General features: G+C 41.0%; 1 protein-coding gene across 1 annotated transcript; it reads left to right on the forward strand.

The window, feature by feature from the left end:
* Window positions 1-303: 303 nt before the first annotated feature.
* On the forward strand, window positions 304-20,192 carry LOC139930167 (ethanolamine kinase 1). The gene is given in 8 exon segments (XM_071923282.2): window positions 304-429; window positions 3,721-3,983; window positions 5,630-5,782; window positions 10,387-10,535; window positions 11,167-11,250; window positions 12,328-12,488; window positions 15,618-15,691; window positions 20,123-20,192. Coding segments are annotated over 8 exon segments (1,080 nt in total).
* Window positions 20,193-21,556: the final 1,364 nt, after the last annotated feature.

Here is a 21,556-nt window from a genome sequence, read left to right on the forward strand (position 1 = left end):
GATTACCTCACCTTCACTAAGACTAAGGAACTCTTCTCTTCAGTACAAACGGACAGTAATCGATTTATTTGGAGCTGTCTGTCTACCTCATTTCAATCTCTTCTGTTTATTTTAACCCACATTGGACTGTCTAAACTCAAAAGTCCAACTTGGATGAAGTTTTGACTGTGGTGGGTGAGGCTGTACTCTGCTCATCTGGTCTTAGAGCAGAATAAGACTTTGGTCTGAGAGGTTCTGAATAAGTTCTAGACCTGGATTTTTGACCGTGAAAACCTCTGGGACTTTACATCTGCTTTATTGACTATGGATAGTGGTTCTCAGCTTCTCCATCTGGACATTCATGTTGATGAGCAGGAACCTCATAGAGGCATCCTGGACCTCCTCAGCAGACTCCGTCCTCAGTGGAAGGCACAGGACATTCAGATGAAGGCAAGTGAATGTTATGTTGGGGTTTGGTTTTAACGTCTCACACTGTAGGGTTATCAGTATCTGGGATTTATTGATACTTATCTAAATGAAAGAGCCAAGGATGTCAATGTATTATGTATCTATGTGTGTATCTGTCAATCTAGGAATCTTTGTTGTTTGGTTGGTTGTTTATTTGAAGTTTGGACTTTCACTGGAGTGTCATGATATTTCAAGAGACCTTAGACCAGGAGTTGCCCAGTTTATTTGGCAGATGAACCTCCAGTGACTTCAAATCATTGGGAACTGTGTGTTCACATTGCACTTAATGCATCAGACATCATCAGGAAATCAAACATCATGCTGCTCTTGTGGGCTGGTCAATCACAGCTGAGTACTTAAACAATTAAACAAGACAGCTGCATGGAGGAAAGTTGACAAAATTGTTGGAGTGGATGGTGGGTAAAGAGTTACCCCAAAGGGACGCTAGATGGCTGTGCCTTTACTAGCGCCCCAATGGTGGCTCTACAAAACACTGCTATCAGGAACTTCATTTAGCCTGCTCCTTGGTGGCTCAAACTTACATTTAGTGTCCTTGGCCTTAGTATTACGTCCACGCCACCATAAAAGTTCCAATAAAGCCATCCGTTTTCACAAAACATAGCTTTTGGGAGCTGGGAGATACAGCTAATGCTAACCTGTAAATAGAATGTTTTAGACAAAGTATAAACCTTTCTGTCATCCAGAAGTCACTTCTTAACCCGCAAAGTATTGTGTGCACTTACTTACTTGTATAAGCTGATGCATTTTTCAAGGTGACAAACATGCTTCAAAAAGTAGATAACTGCAACCTATTATACTCTTGTCTAGGTGGAGTTTATGGTTGTATTGTAGTTTGTTTCAGCCCAGCTTTTGTTTACATTTGTGCACAAAGAAATACCAAGCTGTGTATATGCGTATTAATGAATATAGTCCATACAGTTTTCTCTCGCCTTCTCTTTCAGAATAAAAGCTCTCTGCAGCTACAATGACATGCGGACGACAATGCAATGTGACGTGTTTAGAGGAATTTGAGTGCTAACTGGCAACCATTTATGTATTGTAGCATTCAGCACTATAGACACATTCCTTAACATTGTAAAATCAGCAGAATAAAGCCAAGGTTACTGGACAACAAGAGTAGACTTTGTTGGATTTTTTTGGAACCCTGGGAATTGTGTTGGCTGAGTATCTGTCCTGAGCAGGATAATCCCATTCTGGTCCCATGTGCAAACACGAGGTCCAATCTTTCAGAGAAATAGGGTTTATGTTTGTTAGGTGACAGCACATTGGGTGGGTGACCTCTCAATCTAGACCAGGTCCAGTAATGTACACAAAGGGTAGATGTTTCCCTTCAGTCCCCCAAACCCCCAGCAGCCCCTTCAATGATGCATTGTGTTCGTTTGTTTGGAATATACAGCATATAGGGGAAGGTCAGGTATTTCCAGCAACTCACACAATTACTGTATACTTGTATTTGGTTTAATTAGTGTCTAAAACACTGATTAAATCATAATTTGGGAGCTGTTACGTGGAGGGTTGTCAGATCATGTTTAAATGTCGTAAAAGTTTATATTCACATGTATTTGATCAACTGTCATGTAATGCTAATATTTACGTCTTTCATCTGTTGCTCGGCCATACAAATCAAGGTGAGAAAAGGCATTCCAGCACAATGTCCTGTATAAGCCGTGGTATACATCCAAGTGGCCCTCAATGCACTAGTATGAATACTTCATCAGATTTCAAGGTGGCCATGTTTGTTCGCTCTCGATCTAGATGAAAAACTGTGTTCCATGCAGGTCCCATCAGAGACACAGGAAAGGCCTTGGAGACTGTGGGAGTGAATGAGAGACTACTGAGAAACCACTGAATGACAACAAATGTCCGACGAGGCCTTATAGGCAAACAGTGGCCACTGTGGCATTGTAGTACACATGTAGTACAGGCAGGAGCTGTATAGGAGGTGTAATCTTTAACATATTCCAATTCATAACCAATGAAAAGCTGCAGCTACACTGTTGTGTGGCTTAAGTAGCACGCAATGCTTTTCAGTGGAATGGAACTATTGAATTAAAGAGCCAAGAATGTCAATGTGTTATGCATGTATGTATTTACGTGCATCTATTCATCTATCTATGTATCTTTGAATGTATCTGTGTATCGTTTCATGTGTACAAGACTGTATTTTTTATTGCTTCAGTCATAGAGCAATGGTTACATTTTTAAGATGCTTACTTCAATAGGTTTCAATAGGGTTAGGGTTTTTTCCTAAATTAACACAAAATGTACTTTCTATCACCTTACTGTTTCCTTATGGATAAATATGAATAGCCTACAATATTATGACACTAAATAATTTATCCACTTGTTATAGTCTCATTCAAGTTTCCAAACCAGTAATTACTAGTGAATGATCATGCAGTTTACTAAAATAACGGTTTCCTTACCTTTATTTATTGCACATTTCTATGTTGTTAAAGTGAGGTTAGTGATAAAGTTCAGGTCATTGTAAATGTTGTAACACAAAGTAATTGAATACTTGTTGGCTGCTTTTATTCACCTTGTAATGCATTGAGTGCATCCATGTTTAGTATGATTTGTCCAAGATGGTTAGGGATGAACAGTAACTCAGCCACCTCTCAGCTGTCTAAACACAAATACTTCCCTGTGATGGGAGATATTTAGGGTTATAAGGTTTCAGGCAGGGTGACTCCTCAACATTGCACAGTGTTTCACTTGCAGAAGAGTTAGAGAATAATGATATAAACATAGGAGGAGAGAATGCATAAAACATGTTATAATTCTAAAGCCTGTGTATATAAAATCATAAATGCTTCCATTTATAAAGAAAATATCCTTCTTTACAAGAGGTCTTTTGTGCTATTGTTGTTATCTGTAAAGTTGCACATAATAAAAGCATGATGCTCTGTTGTCATACTGCAGTTTTACAGCCTTGATGGAAGTGTTATGTAGTGACTCTTAGGAGACTATTACTGTGTTGAATATTTATGAGATACTCTATTGCAAATAAGGAGGTTTAGGAGGTTGAAATGGATGTCCAATGTGTGCCATCTTTCACGTTTTACTTCATTACTACTAATATGTGTTTTACACTCTCATCCAGAGAAACCAGTGTGATGAGTGCAACAGTACAGTAAGCTTAAATTTATAGATTGATGACATTGCAGTCAAAGCCTGTATGATAGAGGGTTGTTTTGTCCCCTTCAGTGCTGTTCTGTATTCATTTTCCCCTTGATTTCCCTTAACTTCCAGACGTTCACAGAGGGCATCACCAACCAGCTGATGGGCTGCTACGTGGGCTCTCTGCAGGAGCCCGGCTGCGTTCTGGTGCGGCTGTACGGCAAGATGACGGAGCTCTACGTGAACCGGGACCGGGAGGTGGAGATGTTCCAGATCCTCCACGCTCACGGCTGTGGCCCGCAGATCTACTGCAGCTTCCAGAATGGCATCTGCTACGAGTTTGTGAGGGGAGCGGTGCTGGATGATGAGCTGCTCCGCCAACCCTCCATCTACAGGTCTTTGCCAGAAGCTTGGCTGTTTCTTTTTTTTAATTTCTTTTATAAAGTTGATGTATTTAGGGAGGGTTTGCTGAGCATGCATGCCCTTTTTCAGGAACGTCCTGCTTCACATTCACATATACAGATATTCACACCTGGGAGTTGCCCAGTACAACCACCTCTACTGCTGGCCACTGAGCAGCTTCACTGGAAAATGTGAGGGTTGACTGCCTTGCTCAGTGGTTTCTTGACCGTAGCTGTTGAGGGAGCGGAGAGCACTGCTAATTCATTTTTCCATCCCAGATTTTCCCAGTCCATCTGGGGATTCAAATGAGCAACCAGCTTCTAACCCAGTATGTCATTATCACACACTAACAAATTCATAAATCCATGTAGTTTATGTGTAGGTAAATCCAGATAATTTATGTGCAGGTTAACTTTTTATTATCATCTTTGAGAGGCAGAAAATTATGGGTTATATATAGGCTATATAGGGTTGAAAATATAATAAAGCCTGTTAATGTAATAAATTCCCAAATAATGTAATAAAATCACATTGTTACATTTGCCATTATGACTTCATAAGATATTAACTGATGATGTAATAATAATTGACTAATAGTGTAATAACTTAGTTATTGAGTGAATTCATTCTTCTAATTCTAAATGATTACTCTTACTCTTACTCTTATTATTTCATCATCAGTTAATAAATATGTTAACCCCTTATGAAGTCATAATGGCTGGTAAATGTAATAAAACATTATTTGGGAATTTATTACATTAAGAGTTTTTTTTTATAGTACATTTTCAATCCATTTAGAGGGACAATTTTTTATTACATTATCATAAAATGTCCCTCTATTAAATTTGATCAGTTATTAAATTATCAGTTGCTACAGGCCTAATGCAGGTTGTATGGAGAGTAAACCGTGACACCATACAATGAAATTAATACCTTAATAAAAACACACGAAGTGATAGCTGCAGTAACTGAAGGATTTGCACTTTTCAAAATTAGTCGAAAAATCTTTGTATTTGTCTTTCACTCAGTCGACAAATCGTAAATACAATATTGTAGGTTTACATGGAGAACAAGGGAAGGAACACTGTGAAACATTTAACAAATTTCTCTTGTCTTTTGTAAGAAGATGCTTTGTGTCTATGTGTTTGTGGTCATGTGCCCAACAGAGAATGCATGTTAGTTAAGCATTTCAATCGTGCTGATGCAGGTTTTTTTTTTTATTATTATTATTTCAGTTGAGTCATGTTTCATGTTGAGCAATGATGTTTAGTCATGCCCCCCCTTCCATCCATCACTCTGGTGATAAGAGGCCAGCATCGTTATTCTAACCACAGGACAGTAGGACGCAACACAGAGAGCCAAGGCCGAACCCCAGGGGCGCGATAGACATCAATCACCTTGCGCTCTCTGATACCCTGTGTGGGGAATACCCAGAAAACTTAATGTCACCACTGAGACGCCTCGACAACGAGCACTCAAGTGGTCAAAAGGTCACAAATGAAACGGCGCCCATTTTTGAAAAGAAGAACAAGATAAGAGCGCTAAATGGAAAGGGAGTTGTGTTTCTTCTCTGATAATGGTTGTTTTTGCAATAACAGCGTCGCCCAGGCTCATCTGGGAAAATGTTTTCTCTGCGCAGATTGATCGCAGCAGAGATGGGGAGAATCCACTCGATCCAGCCCAAATGCGGTCTGCCTGTTGAACCTTTTCTCTGGACCAAAATGTCCCAGTTTCTCACACTGGTTCAGAACAATATCAACGACAGCCCAGTCGAGCAAAGGTGAGCAAAAAGGTAGAATTCTGGCCAAATGGTCTGAATGTATTTTTTTCTTTAGACATTATCCAGTAAAAATTGACTGAGCACTCTTGCTTTTTTCAACAGTGCCCATCCTGATACTCACACAGTCATTCACACTCACAGTCCAAACACAATCTTTTACTGTTAGCTATCAGCAGCCACACTGGAACAACTGGGGACTAACTGCCTTGCTCAAGGGCACCTTAGTGGCAAAAGTCGAGATTTTTCCAGCCGGTCCTTGGATAGAAACCAGCAACCTTTCAGTAACTAGCCTACTTCTAGATCCTTTAGGCACCGGAGCCTCCTTTGACGTCTTTTCGTTTTCTCACAAATGCCAAATGTACACTTCCTCGCTTCAAACTTGCCCTCAGTTCTCCTCTCCACCCATACGCTGTCTTTTAACTAACAGATATTCTTGGGGTTCTCGGGTTCAAGTTGTGCTGATGGTCTTTGACACAGTCAGTCAGTCACAACCGCCTCTCTCGCCATGTGGAGAGAGGTGACCGCTGTGAGCTGGAGGAGGAGGTGGGGGAGTGGCCCCTGTGGCAATGACATTGCGTTATCTCCGAAAAGGGGTCATGTGGTGAGAGGTGAGAGGGGACGTCCAGACACTACAAAGAAGCAGACGCTCGGCCGCTGGCTTCCTGCAGAGCCTTCCCTTATCAGTCAAACGTTCAGCCTTGTTTACGTTTGCGGCGAAGGGGTCGGAAGTCCACGCAAACTGGAGCTGGAAAGGCCCGAGTCCGCTTTTGAACAACTGCAGCTTCTTTTCTGAGTTTTAGCGAGCAGACAAAGTAATTAGTGCCGGAGTGGGTCATCCATAACAGAGAGGGACTGTGGAGGAGAGGGTTCCTTTCATGATAAGAAAGAGTTTTAGCTTCCTGGATTCAGAGAGACAAAAGTCCCTCAGAGATCTGAGGGAAAGTCAGTGTGACTGTGGTAACCTTTCTGACATCAGGAAGACAAGACACAGACGACCAACATTTTCTCAATCGGCATATTATTGGTTCCTCCAGTATTTCAGTAGTTCTACTCCAAGGCGCTGTGTATTGATTTGGGAAAAAATATAATTACCTGAAGTTCACTGTTCAATATCTCAATGGATCCAGTCTGTAGAAATGTAATTTTGTCCACCAAGGACTATCTACTATCTTTTTAGAAGCACCATTATGTTTCAACTTTACACACATTCTGTAACAGCAGTTGTCACATTTTTTTTCAAATGGTGGACAGATATTTCATTTTGAAATGAAACTCTTCAGTACATCCATGTGTTATATATTGTGCATGTAGACACATCATTGGAGACAAAGCACAATGCGATCACAATAAGGATGAGCACTTTGGATGAATTTATGCATGCATTATTTCCTCAAGACAAAGAGTCACTTCAGAGGATAAATAGTATGCATCTCGGGGACCAGATTGCACCACATTTAGAGGCCCAATAGATGGTGCTATATTGTGAGACATTTGTGTGACTGAGCCGCCTAAAACACAGTCTACTGCTCCTCAGATACAATTAGAAATACAGAACAAGTGGAAATGATCTGGAAAATATCAGTGCGTAGGACAGAAACAATTACAGAGCATGTTGGAAAAAGTACTATGAAGTGATGGAGTATATCACAGCACAATTAAAAATGAGATTTAGGTTTAGATTTAAGGTTCGTGGTTAAAGCTTATGTCTAGGGTGTGTGTGTGTGTGTGTGTGTGTGTGTGTGTGTGTACATATCCACTGTCCTCTTGAGAATTGCATGTGTGACACAGCACACACACACGGAGAGAGAGAGACACAGAGGAAAAAGAATGAAAACGGCAAAAGGAGATTTAAACACGCATCAGAGAGACTTTTGTACTTGAGAATGTATGAGTGCTTGTGTGAATGTGATCTTCAGAGGAAACGGAAAAAGAAAGGCAGCAAGAGAGAGAGAGAGGGAGAGAGGGGGAGAAAGAGAAAGTGAGAGAGCAGGAAGAGGCTGCACCTGCAGAGGAGGTCTTCAGCTCTCAAGTCACCCGCTGTGCAGAGAGAGAGAGAGAGAGAGAGAGAGAGAGGGAGAGAAAGAGAGAGCGGGAGAGAGAGAGAGAGGGAGAGAAAAAGGCTGCAGCAGCTGCGAGGTTTGGAGAGAGAGAAAGCGCAGTAGTAGTCAGAGATGGGAGAGAAAAGCAATGGAAAGCAAGAGAGCACAACCTCCTCTTCTCCCAAAGGCCCCCTGCTACGTCTCCCGTTTGCACTCCCACGAATCACATAAAACTGCAAAAGAAAAAGGAAAAAAATCAGCAGTGCTCGGCTGGTGTTTGAAATCATATGTAAATAAGGCACATTGATAATGAAGCGCCAGAGGAGGAAATTCCACTAATTACCTTACTGAGACTTGACTGGGAGCAGGAGGCGAACGTACTTGACGTACTGTTTTCATGAAAAGGAGAGAAAAGAGAGAGAGGAAAGGATCTGATGGCAAGACGACAGGTTTCCATTTAAAGTCAATGGAGGTCTTTCATTTAGCTTTTGACTCCATGTAATCGTGGGTTTCTATGATAAAGTCAACTTGTTAGGTTAAAGAAATGGATGGTTGAAAAGGAATCAGGGTGATTCACCAAAGAACTGTGTTTTTATTCATGTTGTAGGAGAGGAGTTAGATAAATTATGCATGGCAAAGGGGATCGAATGTTTATGACAGAAAGATTGCATACGCAAATAAATGTGAATCAAATACTTGGGCAACTATATTCTAGGCCTTTTTGAAAATGCTATTTGGAATTACAATTTACAATACTTTTACCATTCCAATTTGCAGCACCACTCTAATAACTTTTCATTTTAATTTTCTCTTTTAAAGCAACACGGTGAATAAAGTTGTTACTTTATCCGAAAGAGTCAAACTCAAATGGGAAGAAAGTTATTTTTGACACATATTATTTTTCCACACAGGCTGATTGAATAAAGACAGGCTGCATGACTGAGATCCAAACCGTCCACCCGTCCGTCCACAGCCGGGACAAAGACCGACTGAACAGACTAGAAGAAGATAATATTCAAAAGGACTCGGCCTGTGGCTGAGGATGTGTAGGAGGAGTTGTATAAGGCAGCGGAGCCTCTATGTCACGACTGTAAACAAGGTTCCACTCCTCTGCTTTTATTGTGCGTTCCTAACAGGCCTCACTAAATTATGTCGACAAGTGTGTATAATACCGGAGCATCTGTTTGTTCCCCTTCGAATAAATAGGTAGAACAGTGTTTAAATTACCCTCTTGTCCTGGCCTGACGACTGAAAAGCAAACATGAAAATTAATTAGGAGTCGGAATGCTTGCGCAGCATTTCTTCCAGGTGCATTTTGCACTGACGTCCAAGGACATTAGTGCCGTCGTTGATAGATAGAGTAATCAACGGAGTGAAAACAAGGCATGTAACCTCTCCGTGAGGCTCGCCGAACTGCTGCGATTTACAAACATGTAGTTCCTTGAAAAGAAGAGTAGAGTGCAGAGTTCATGACAAAGTTGCCCACAGTACTTCAGTATGGAGGCTTATTACTCTTTCAGCCAGCGGCGTCAACTGGTAACTTAAAAACTTTTCTCCTCTTTCCACTTATGTTTTTTTGAATGCTGATACTGATATTTTGAGACTCCTATAAACAATTTTTGGTGTTGATATTCAGTATCGTTCATTTTGAGCCTTGTCATGGAAAAAAAATACAAGAATTCAGCATTTCTCCCATAATTTTGTTATTGATATTTTGCCAAAAGCCTCTGAAACAGCATTTAGACCATGTGACACTAAAACTCTCCACTGACACTCAGACTAATCAAATTCTTTTAGGGATAGCCGATCTTTATAAGGCAGGGTGACCCACCACACCTTTTCAATTCCAGGGAAACTCTGGGTTACATTAAGCCTTTAAATGAAGAATAAAAACAAACATAACCGAATAATTAAATGAATAAATAAAATGTGCAACAACATAACATTTCATTGCAGGTTTTACAGGCTGTTGTTATGTAGCTGTGGTCAGGGAGGAACCTCCATCATATCAACAGTGAATGACACTGACTGGCTGTATATGATATGTAATAAATAGCCAATATCGACCCAAACCAATATATCAGTCTAATGCTAAAAAACACTTATCCTACTTAGCCTAAAATCACAAAATGGGGATGCAACTGAGAGAAGTGTCCCATCCCTCCTAACTGAGATGCCATAGATTCACTCTATTTGCCCAAATGAAACGCTTCTCCACACAAATCACGTGACGAATCCCAATTCAAGAGTCTCCTAAACTGCAGCGTCCAGAGAAAGCTGAACTTCTCTCTCATCCCTTTGGTATCTTTTGGTATAAAGTGATCACACACCGGCCGGCTTGGTACACAAGACACATGAGGTGCTGTGTGCAGTTACATGATTTCTGGATTTTGACATCCACAAAGCTCAAAACAGTTACCTCCCGCTGCCATTTGGGGCCGCCATCGTGTGAAGTTGCCTTAGTGCAGCTTTAAATCTAAGAAGTACCTCTTTCACAAAACATTCTTTCACAATTTTAGAGTGACAATCCTACTGCCTCACGAGACAAATCATTTCACTGGCTTTTGTCCCTCACAGTCCCACGCTTCTACGGGAAGTGCCCAGCTTTGAGACGCTGTCAGTGGAGATGGAGTCGCTGAAGAGACACCTCTCGCAGATCGACTCGCCAACCGTCCTCTGTCACAACGACCTTCTGACGAAAAACATCATCTACAACCACAAAGAGGGTGAGGGGCGGCCGGGGCGGGCTTCAAATCACACATATTCGACATATTGTGGATGTAGAGCTGAAATAAGCGGGTTTGGGAATTATTATGTGGACACATAGCAGATTTCCATCAATCAGAAGCCAATAGCACCAACTGAATACTGTTAAGGATAAAAGATTGCTTTATCCTAGACTCATTAAGTGGAGCCCTGTGTCTCAAGTGTCTCAGTATGTCGCTGAAGTGAAACGGTAAAATGGACGAACCTATTCCTTTTCAACAGTTTGAAATAATGTAGCTTACAGAGTGTTCATGACTCTCCTTTTTATCTTACACAAAGACGAGAACCTTTGCACTTGTCTACTGAAAATACTTTCCCACTTTATTAAATATCTTACCACTTTTGTAGTCTCCCTTTATTACTTTTTTTCCTCACAAAAGGCAATTTAGCGTCCTTGGACATTGTGAAGATCATATTTTACAAGGACGCTCAGGGTGACTTTCCGTCAATAGAGACTCCGTGCTCCTTTGACTCCCACCTGGTTCTGTACCGTCAACAATGGAGGGAGAGTCGTCAGTTATACACCCATACCTAAGAAGTGTCCGTCATGTTGTCCTGGTAACCACTGCTACTCTTCCTCTCCTCTGTCAGGAATGGTGAAATTCATCGACTACGAGTACGCCGATTACAACTACCAGGCCTTCGATATTGGCAATCACTTCAACGAATTTGCCGGTAGGTTGATGTTGTAATGTACAGTGCGGTTTAAATTAGCTGCAGATGTTCTTCGGGGCCAAAACATAATAGTATTGCATATATGTAGAATATTGAATATGATGGAGAGTCTATTGTCCACATCAGTTTGTCCTGTGCCTTTGTCGATGAGCTCCTGTTATCTTTCTGCCCCTGTGTGTCTGTGAAACTCTGTGAATTGTGAATAACTGGTGTGTACAGTATGTATTCTGCTCAGTGATTAAAGTGCTTCTGATTCTGATATGTACCAACGGTATCACCGCAAAATCATCAGTGTCAATTTAACTCTGAGAGTGTAAAACACAAACATCATGCCAGTGTTTATATGAACTCCAAATAATTGTTCAAGTTTAAGTTCAGTTTATTTGTCCCTCTACGGAAATTCTGTTTGCAGAGTCAATGGCAATGCACACACATGTGCACACACACACATAAAAACACACACAGTACCATCGGATGACATTTCATTATGACATACTGTATAGAGTAAAATGCCTTCATTTTAACTTCATCACCGTTAAAAGAAGAAGTGCATACAATCATAAAAATACAGCCCAGTAGCAAGGAAAGAGTTTTATTTTTTAGGGTTAGCCCTAACCCTAACCCTAACCCTAACCCTAACCATTGTTTAACAGGGATATGACACATGTATTTAATATAAGGGACAATACAAGCCATGCTATGGACATTGTCACAGAAAAAGCAACACTTATCAACACTGGAAAATGTGTGTGTACATGACTTTTAGGTTGATTACAGCCAGGACTGACATCATGACTGATTTCCAACATCGGACCGAATCCACGCTACACAGCTAATTGTTTGTGTTGATTTTTAGTGACAATTATTTGGAGCTGACAAGTGATAGAGCTGATGTGGCTCTGGGGCAGCTGTTCAAATCTATCAAGTATTGAATTAATTAACTTTGATGGGTGTGGACTTACATAAACACTGGCATAGTGCTGATTTTTAACACTGACGATTTTGAAGTTGTTACACTCACAATAACAATGTTTGTGTGTTTGTCTGTGTGTGTATGTGTGTGTGTGTGTGTTGAAGGTGTGAATGATGTTGACTACAGCCTCTATCCAAGCCGGGAGCTGCAGCGAGACTGGCTGACGGTCTATCTGGAGAGCTACAAGCACAGTTCAGGACGCGAGGTCACTGTTACAGAGGGAGAAGTTACGCAGCTCTACATTCAAGTCTGCAAGTTCTCACTGGTAAGTGACTTCTCCCACTGACTTTGTTGAAATGTGTCATTATATACTGCCACAACACTTTGGAAAGACTTCGCTTAAGTGACAAATCTCTCAACAGCTATTTCCTTTTTGTAAGTTCTGTTTTTAGGGGGCTCAAATATCTCAATATTATGAGATTAGTGTGTGCATTTCAACAATATCCATATGTGCGCAGTTCTCTGAAACGGCAGGGCGGCAACACTTCAGCATCACATTTTAACAATTTACTTTTCCAGCACCCAAAAAAACTCTCTCCCCAAAGAAAACCCACCCGATCCACAGCTGACCCACCGCTGTACAGAGCTTGATGGACTCCATCTGAGTTGATTAGAAACTGCCGCAGGGAAAAATGAAAGACAGCAGCCAAAATTATTTTTCTTATGACCACAATTTTCATTCTTTGGCCGCTCAAGTGGTGCTGGCCTATCTGTCTAAAAGTGCTTTCATAGCTCAACACAATATGCAGAATTGTCCTACCAATTTTGGGGTGGTGTGAATGTCTCTTGAAATAGCTCAGAAATGATGAGAAAGCATATTACTTTTTAAAATAACTTATGCCTCAGCCAGAAAAGCAGAGAAGAAGAGGGGGGGGGGATGCAGGCTGGAATGGACTAAGAGAAGCGATAACATCATGTTGATTGAAATCAGATTTTCTATGACAAACCGAGGAGGACTCTTGACTCGGGGGAAGTGGGAGAAATTGATCACTGACACTTAACAAGCCAAGTTTCCAACTCCAGTCGTTTTGACAAGCTGGGTGTCAAAATGAAGAATACTGTGCTTGTTAATCGAGAAAATCACAGGGCAGTTGTTTTTATTTTTCATATCATATTTTAGGGCCTGAGTTTTATTTCTGTTAAATTTTCATTAATAAAATGTTTGTTTGTCTGAAGATTTTGTTTTACGTAATTTACTTATTGTACTGTTACACTCAATGCAATCCCCCCAATTCGCTAACTATTGCTGAAAATACATTTGTTTTTCGCCAGTGTTATCCTTGGTCATGAACGGAAACCCTGAGAGGCAAGAGAGATTATTTCTTCTTCAGTTTTGCCAGGATCACTTATCGAAGTTCTACCAAAATTGGCACAGAGAGGAGAAGTTGTGTGATTGCCCTGTACAGACAAATTTTGACTATTTCACATAACACACAGACCTCACTGTGGACAGAGTTTTACATGGTTTCACAAATTCAACCAGTCCAAGCAATTACCAGATGATATAAATAGTCAAATTGTTTCTAATTTCCTTTTGAAAACCTCAAAAAATAGTAATGGACACCTTTGATGTTTTAGTGCATTCATTTTTTTTTGTTTATGGGGTTTTACCATTTGTGTCACTTGATAATTGCTTGGAAAGATCAAATGTGTGGAACTGTATCACATCCAGGCTACAGTTAAGTGTCTATGCTACAAATGAATGGTCAAAACTGAGGAACCGAGGAAACCACGTGGCCTCCACACTCCACATCCAAGCAGCTCCGTGTCTCCACTGTGTGGCATTGACAAAGAGTGGCCAGTTGCCAAAGTTCTGCGGAGCGAAGCTGCTTCTTTCGAATCTTAATCCCGGGCGAAGTGTGCCAAGACACAGTGGGGTCTTTACGACTCGTCCTCTCCTCCGCAGGGAACCCCGTGATATAGAGGCTAAAGCCTGCGGCTCTGTGATGTCACCCTCCCCACACATCTCTCATCTCCATTTTTCTCAATGGCTCCCTGTCACTGGCGGTCTCTGCTTAGCGTTAGGCTAATGGTCTCTTAATGGAGAGGAGTTATTAATCATAATGGAAACACGCTCGATCTCTCTCTCCAACTAAAGACAGAGATTAGAGATGAAAATCTGCCAGGGAGCGGAAAAAAAGCCAAGGGGAAACCGCACATTGCTCTGCAAGTATTTCATTCCACCCTTTATTTGATTATCAAATAAAAATGTGATTATATCACTGGGCCACAGAACAGAGGCCTGTCTGGATCTTATTAGGACTTGCTATTAGTGGTCCTACCATGAAGATTTACAATAAGGGTGGAGAACAACAGAAATTTATGGAGGCATGGAAGTCCACAAGCCTAAGTGAGCAAAACCATTAAGGAGGGAACCATTCAATACAGAGGTTTGTCATTCTGACTGTGCAGCATGCAATCGGCACGCACCGACAGTTAAGGGAGTAGTTAAAACGCCACAACTGAAAGACATTGAAGTCAATGAAGATGTTTAAAGAATGCAATATGCAATAGGGAAATGTATAAAAATATAGAAAAATAGGACTAAAGAAATGCAAACATCATGGAGAAGCCATGCGTCGCCTGCGATGTTTAAAAGAAATCATCAGCACCACAGCTTTTCACAAGTGTAAAAATACTACAGACATAAACCAAATTTTTACATCTATAAAATGTATTGTAATCCCATGTTCTGGGGTTATTATGGGGTGGCAGTGTGGCCCAGTGGTTAGTGAGCTTCAAACCCCGTGTCAGCAAGCGTCTGCCCTGCTGAAGTGTTCTTGAGCAAGACACTGACATCTGACCCCGTGCTCTGCCCCGCCTGGAGGGGGGCGAGAAGAAAGTTCCCTTGGTAGGGTTCAGTCCATAATGATTAAACCTTCAAAAGAGCATTTTCTTGCTGCCATCCCCTTAAAGACACAATTTAATATTGAGCTGACCATGCAAGGTTCCGTAAGAGTTTGATTTCTATGGAAAATAAGCTTTTTACAACTCATCATAAATCGTGTTTACAGACAATACAAATGTAGAAACACTTTTTACAGCATCAAAACACGTGTAAAGCTCAGAAAGAAGAAAATTTCTGAAATCCAATAAATCACAATGTAAGCAAAGCCAGTGGTGGGCCAGTAGTGTTTCAACATAATACAATCAAATTAATAAATACACACTTTCATCCAAAGCATCTTAGAAAATCATAAGTATATACATTTTTATCATAGACCGTCCTAGTGGTGACTGATTCTTTAACTCTGGCAGCATTAGTGCCTTGCTCTACCCATTGAGTTACATTGGGAAAAGAACCACTAACCTTGGCAGTGATAGTGCCAGGTCATACCCACTGAACTACACACTGTTTGGGTCTTGAATTTGGTTTTTCCCTCTCTTCCACCAGGCATCCAACTTCTTCTGGGCTCTCTGGGCCATCCTGCAGGCACGATACTCCTCCATTGACTTTGACTTCCAGAGGTTTGTGCTCTTCTGAACATATTACTTCACACCATCATACATCACTTAAATACACACAAATGTAAAAAAATATATCCAGCGCACTGAATTCAAGCACTTAGTACTTTATTGCAATGTTTAGACAAAGAAGATCTTCATTAGGACTGCCTGACAAAGAGCTTGTTGGCAGAAAAACTGCAATAAAAGGTTGGGAACCTGAGTCTATAGTGTGTGGATATATTTTTTCCATTTGTGCTTCAAGACTTCTTTTATCCAGCGTCTGGCATAAAACAGGTTGGATATGAACACTTCTACTCTTCTTGTCACTTATAAACGCAGACAAAATATTTACATATGAAATTCTCTGCCTGTCTTCGCTCTCAACCTGCACATCATGTAAAGATGAAAGCCGCAAGACTTTCCCAAGAGTCAAGACTAATTTCTTTCATTTTTAAACGCTAACGTCTCGCGACCCACGTAGGGAGTGCGTATCTACAGAAGACATTCCTCACTACCGCACCCAGACAATAAAGTTCATGAGGGTGAAATGTTTCCCTCCACTTCGCCCCCCTTTTTCCTCCTTTTCTCCTTTCCCTGTGTGCCCCACACCCGCCACAGTTGTGATGGTGATCCTAATCACTATTGACATACGGCACCCTCCCCTCTGTGTGGCTTTCTCTGCCCGCTTGCTAGATCAGCGACAGGGCCCCCGCCGCATTTCGATCTGGACCTCGGAGGAAATGTGATCCAGAGGGGTGCCGAGGCACAGAGGCGCTATTGTTCCAGTGCCGTCGGTCCTCCCTTACATATACCTCTCTCATCCCTGGCTGGGCCACATGCGCCTGCTAGACGTCTGCTCCGCTAAGCCGCCGGCTGAGGTTGTCCTAAAGTGCATGGCGAGGGTCGGGTTACCTTTCTTTAACTAGAGGGTTAACTGAAATGAGCTCAGAGCGCAGCAGTAACTGTGGGGTACCAGGTCTAACGTTTGAAGGTATTGCTGCTATACACACACACACACACACACACACACACACACCTCAACTCCCCCCACCACTGCTATTTTAAGGATCCTTGATCATTCATGCTGTAGAGAGCAGAGATTGCGGATGGCAACGGGCAGCGGTCAAGTTAAAGGTTCTCCCTTTTATCTTTTCATTTAAAAACACTGACGGTGAGCACACACCACAGCCTGTACCCTCATGTCGGCCATTATTGGCATCAGACGCGTGACCTGTCCGTTAAGACAGCAGAGGAAACACGAGCTAGGTAGGATGCTGCTTCGTGCTTTTGTGATAAACAGCAAGTTCTATTAAGTAAGGAGATAGGGGGTTAGGATTAAGCCCTGTGTGTGTGTGTGTGTGTGTGTGTGTGTCTTTACGCCTGTTTCCTCCCACTGTTATCCCCCTGAGCCAAATCTCCACTGGCTTCCCAACGAGTGACAGGCGTCGCCCAGGCCTTGTGCCTTAACCAAGGCCAGATGTAGATGTGACAATAGGGAGCCACAAGGGGAATGCAAACCCGCCCTCCCTCTACCGTCCATATTTACTTTCCTTATATGATTTTATTCATGTGTTGAAAGTGTCTGCGAGTCAGCGGTTTAGATTTGTGGACGTGTTGGCAAGGCGAGCCGTTATTTGACAAAGACATTATTATGAGGAAATGAATGAGGAGGAGGCCCACTGTTTGGAATAGTCTGACTGCAAAATTGGGGGAATTGTGCACAAAAGCACATTGTGAAAGGGAATACCTGCTTTGGAGGGCGTTCATTTTCCCCCGCTCCTGCTAAATAGAAAACGTCTCAGTTTCATCTCTGATGATGATAAACGTTAAGCACGCTAGTTTTAGGTGTCCGCCTTAATAAAAGTGGGGATGAATGGGATTGTCTGTGAAGGTTGCTGTTCTTTTAAATAGAGAATACTCAAAAATAATTTCATGGGGCCAAATATTTTCAGTTATGAAGGGCGTGTGTCTGTGTGTGTCGGTTGGTGGGTGTGTGTGTGGGTGTGACAGTTAGAAATATAATAGCTACAATGTAAAGATTATCAAAATTAAACTCAAATTATTTTTTATTTAATTCAATAGAGTAAAACAGCATGGCCAGTGAATGACATACGTGACTCTTCACATTAAAGCTCTGTTCAGTGACCATTTTAATGAAATGTCCCTTTAATATGACTGAGCTTTATGAAGTGATGTTTAACTGGTTTGAAATCACTTGAATCAATCTCTAGAAATTTTACCCGTCGTCAATGAAGTCATGTCATTTATCAACAAAGAATTGTTAACACATTTTTCAAAACATACTGCAGAGGAATAGAGTGTCAGTATATCTCCTGAATTTGTTGAAAATGGAAATTTGTTGAATATGTACTTCAGCTACACCAATGACTGTCATCCCATAGATATTTTTATTCACCATTTCCCTTTGACAACTTTAGAGATGTACTGTAACACTTGACTGTCAGTATCAGTGCATATTCCATATCTCCGAGTGCGATCAACAAGTGAAGCAATCAAAGAAACAATGACAACAAAACTTGGAAACGGCAAATGGCACAAGCCAGGTTTGGCTTCGACACAATGATGTGAGAGCGGTTTTAGCCGGAGATACAGGTAGAGAACAGAGTAGTGGAGTACAAGTACCTAAAAGGCATATGTTTGAATTATTTTTTTGTCTCACCGAGCAATATGAGAGAGAAAACTGATTTGACATTGAGGAGTTTAGTGAAAGCCCTGATTAAAGGACAAACTCCTCTCTGTGCCTCCATTTTCATTTGCTTTTGACACTTCGCTTAGTTTCAAAGGGTATAGTATAATGGCCAAGGGCAACAGCGTACTCAGACATCAGATTTATTGAAGTGTTCGACAATATGGCTTGAACAAATACAAAACCACTTTTCTTGCGGTTAACTTTTAAAACGTGTCGAGGCTTTGGCACAGCTTTCAGGTTCAGCGCTTTATTGAAGCAGAGAGGAGAGACTTGATAATGTACTGTTATGCAAGTTCTGCAAACAAAAACATAGGTGCAAGCAGACCTGCGATGTGACCTGTAAGTCCCGTTGCAGTCACATTGCAAATGCAAGAAAAACAGATACTTGATGTTTGTTATTTCATGGCATTTCTGCTTTATTATATTGTGCATATCGTACATAACGATGTGGAGAAAGACAGGCAGGAAAATGTCTTGAGCCAGATTTGTACGAATAACATTACAAATACATGGTATGTGTTTAGGTCACTGAGCCACCTGGAATATATCTTTTGAGGCTGTTTAGATGTGCAGCCAAATATGTCAAAGAGCTCTTCAAGTAGTTCAAATATTTTAAACCAATCTATTCAAATACAGATTTTCTTAGGACAGGTGACAGCAGTTTATCATAAGAAAAGACGACTGAAGTTGCCTAAATTTATTCACAGTCTGGAAAGTGTGGAGAACAATTGCGAATTTAAATGTACGTGAATATTTCTTCTTTCATGTGTCTTCCTGCATCAGTCTTGAAATCAATCAAGGCTACTCGGAACTATTTTCACTATTTTGTTGTCGCTGCCAGCTGGACCCGACTCCATCTCTTGTTTTGCTGACAAGAATTCTTTCTCACAATGTTATGCTCTCAACCCATAAAAAAATATTTTAGCAAAATCCTTCAGCCTGACTCTAATGCTTCTGTTTGATCCCCGCTCAAAAGAGTTCCCTGCATCCCTGCATTTCTGTAAAGAAACTGAAGAAAAGGGAAATTTCGAAATTTTCAATTGCCTCTCTAAACCGCTGCCGACTCACTTTTAAGGAGACATTCTTGGAAGAAATATGTTATAATGGTTCATGGGAAATTCATTTTCAAAACATTGTGTAATTTATAATAGTCTCTAAATTACACCGCAGAAGCCTGGAAATCAAATCTGACACAAGAGAAGATGAAAGAGTACAGAATTATTGGATCAAATCCCCATTGCTTAATTTCCATTTCTGTTGACCAAAACGGGGTGATGCTAAGCTGCAGCTCAGTTAAATATTTACAGTCATTCTGTTTTGTGAATACATGTTAATGTAAATCTATATGTGAATGACTGAAAGTGCATTTTTGCCCTTTTGTGTCTGTTACAGTTGCCCATGCCCTGTGCATCTTGAAGGCCTACACTCTTAAAAAAGGATGTGTCATTTTCAAAACATCTTTGGACAGCAGTCATTTGTGCTACTTCTTAACACGACATCAATCAATAACATCACACACTGACCAACCTATTCAAATGCACGTTTTTCTCGGCATACATTTTATTAACTTTTCAATGGAAACATACGTTGCACTGAAAAGTTACTAAAACGTGTCGTACCAAACTAGGCACAGACTTGTTGAAAATGACACCATTTTTTTTAGGGAGTGCACAGTGATTTGGGTTTGGACCATATTTCGATGATGTTCTCTGATCGTTTTGTGTCCTGTCCTCTCCTTCCAGGTACGCCATGGCGCGACTCAACTACTACTTCAAGAAGAAAGAGGAATATTTCGGATTGACGCTGAGTTAGAAACAGAGTGGAGAGCACCAGACATTTTTCAAAAACAAAAGTAGCTGCAGCCTGTTCTGTGCAAGTTATGGTCCATGAAGAGTTTTCAGTGATGTAAAACACAATCTTTTTTGTCTAAATGTATACCAGTATGTTTAATCCACTGTGACACTGTAGGCACTGGATACGTTTTTTTATATGCCTCCTGTTGTTTGTTATTCCAGCCTATAGGGTGAGTTAATCTGTTTTGCTATCACTGTGATTTTTCAAATATTTGTTTTACCACAGTCAGTACGCCGATAAGCCTATTTGGCAAATTGAGATGAAGCTGATGCCAGAAACACATTAATTGTTCCCACATTTAGCCGAGTCGCATAAAGCCACAAAAACTGAGCCTGATCATAAAACCCATAAGAGGGTTATTTGCAGGCTTATTCAGCGTGCGCTACAGTTGTGTTGGAAAAAAAACAGTTTCCATTTCAACCGATTTACAAGTACTGTATTATTTCAAGATGATATTCTCCAACTTTTTCTCTTTCCTAAAGATCGATGATGATGTTGAAATGAACTGTAAGACTGGGTATATACACTATATTGTATATATCTTCCAGGATGTCCACCATCCATAGACTCTGTCAGGAAACACACTCATCATAAATGTATAACCATTTATTGCAACAAGATGGTAATACATTTATATTTGCCGTTTATGGCTTTAAGGTACTCCCTGCATTAGGTTGAAGCAGCTAGCCAACTTCCCACCTTGGTGGCTCCAAATGGCAGCGGGAGGTAACAGTTTGAAAAATGTGAACTTCAAAACCCAGAAATCATGTGATGTGTTGTCAGTAAACTGAACACAGCACGCTCATGTTGACCAACCCGGCCGGTCTGTGATGCTTTATACCAAAGGAAACCAAAGAGACGAGAGAGGAAAAGATCTAATGTTGTTGAGTCCAGCTTCCTCTGGACGGAGCGCTGCTCACTGCTGTTTAGGAGACAGTTTGGATTTCTTTCCTAAGTTTTGATTCGTCAATTCCTGTGGGTGGAGAAGTGACCATACCGATCCCAGAATTTCATTTGGGCAAATGGAGTGAATCTATGGGGTCAATAAGGGGGGATGGGATGCTCTTCTCTGTTGTAGCCCCTCTGTTGTGATTTAGACTGAAAAGACAGGTGTGTTTTTACATAAAAATGTACTACTAGTGTAGCTTTAAAGGAAAAATTCTCCCTAAAACACTAACACTATTAAAAACAGCTACGGGCAATGTACCTTACATTTCTGGGCCCATTTTGTTTTTGGTGGTATTTTTCTTATTCTTGTGGATAGCTTGCCAAACATAGATGAAAGGATGTCATGTTGAGATATTTCTAGTGCAGCTACAATG

This window comes from Centroberyx gerrardi, chromosome 4, assembly GCF_048128805.1.
Source record: "Centroberyx gerrardi isolate f3 chromosome 4, fCenGer3.hap1.cur.20231027, whole genome shotgun sequence".
Taxonomy (NCBI): Eukaryota; Metazoa; Chordata; class Actinopteri; order Beryciformes; family Berycidae; genus Centroberyx; species Centroberyx gerrardi.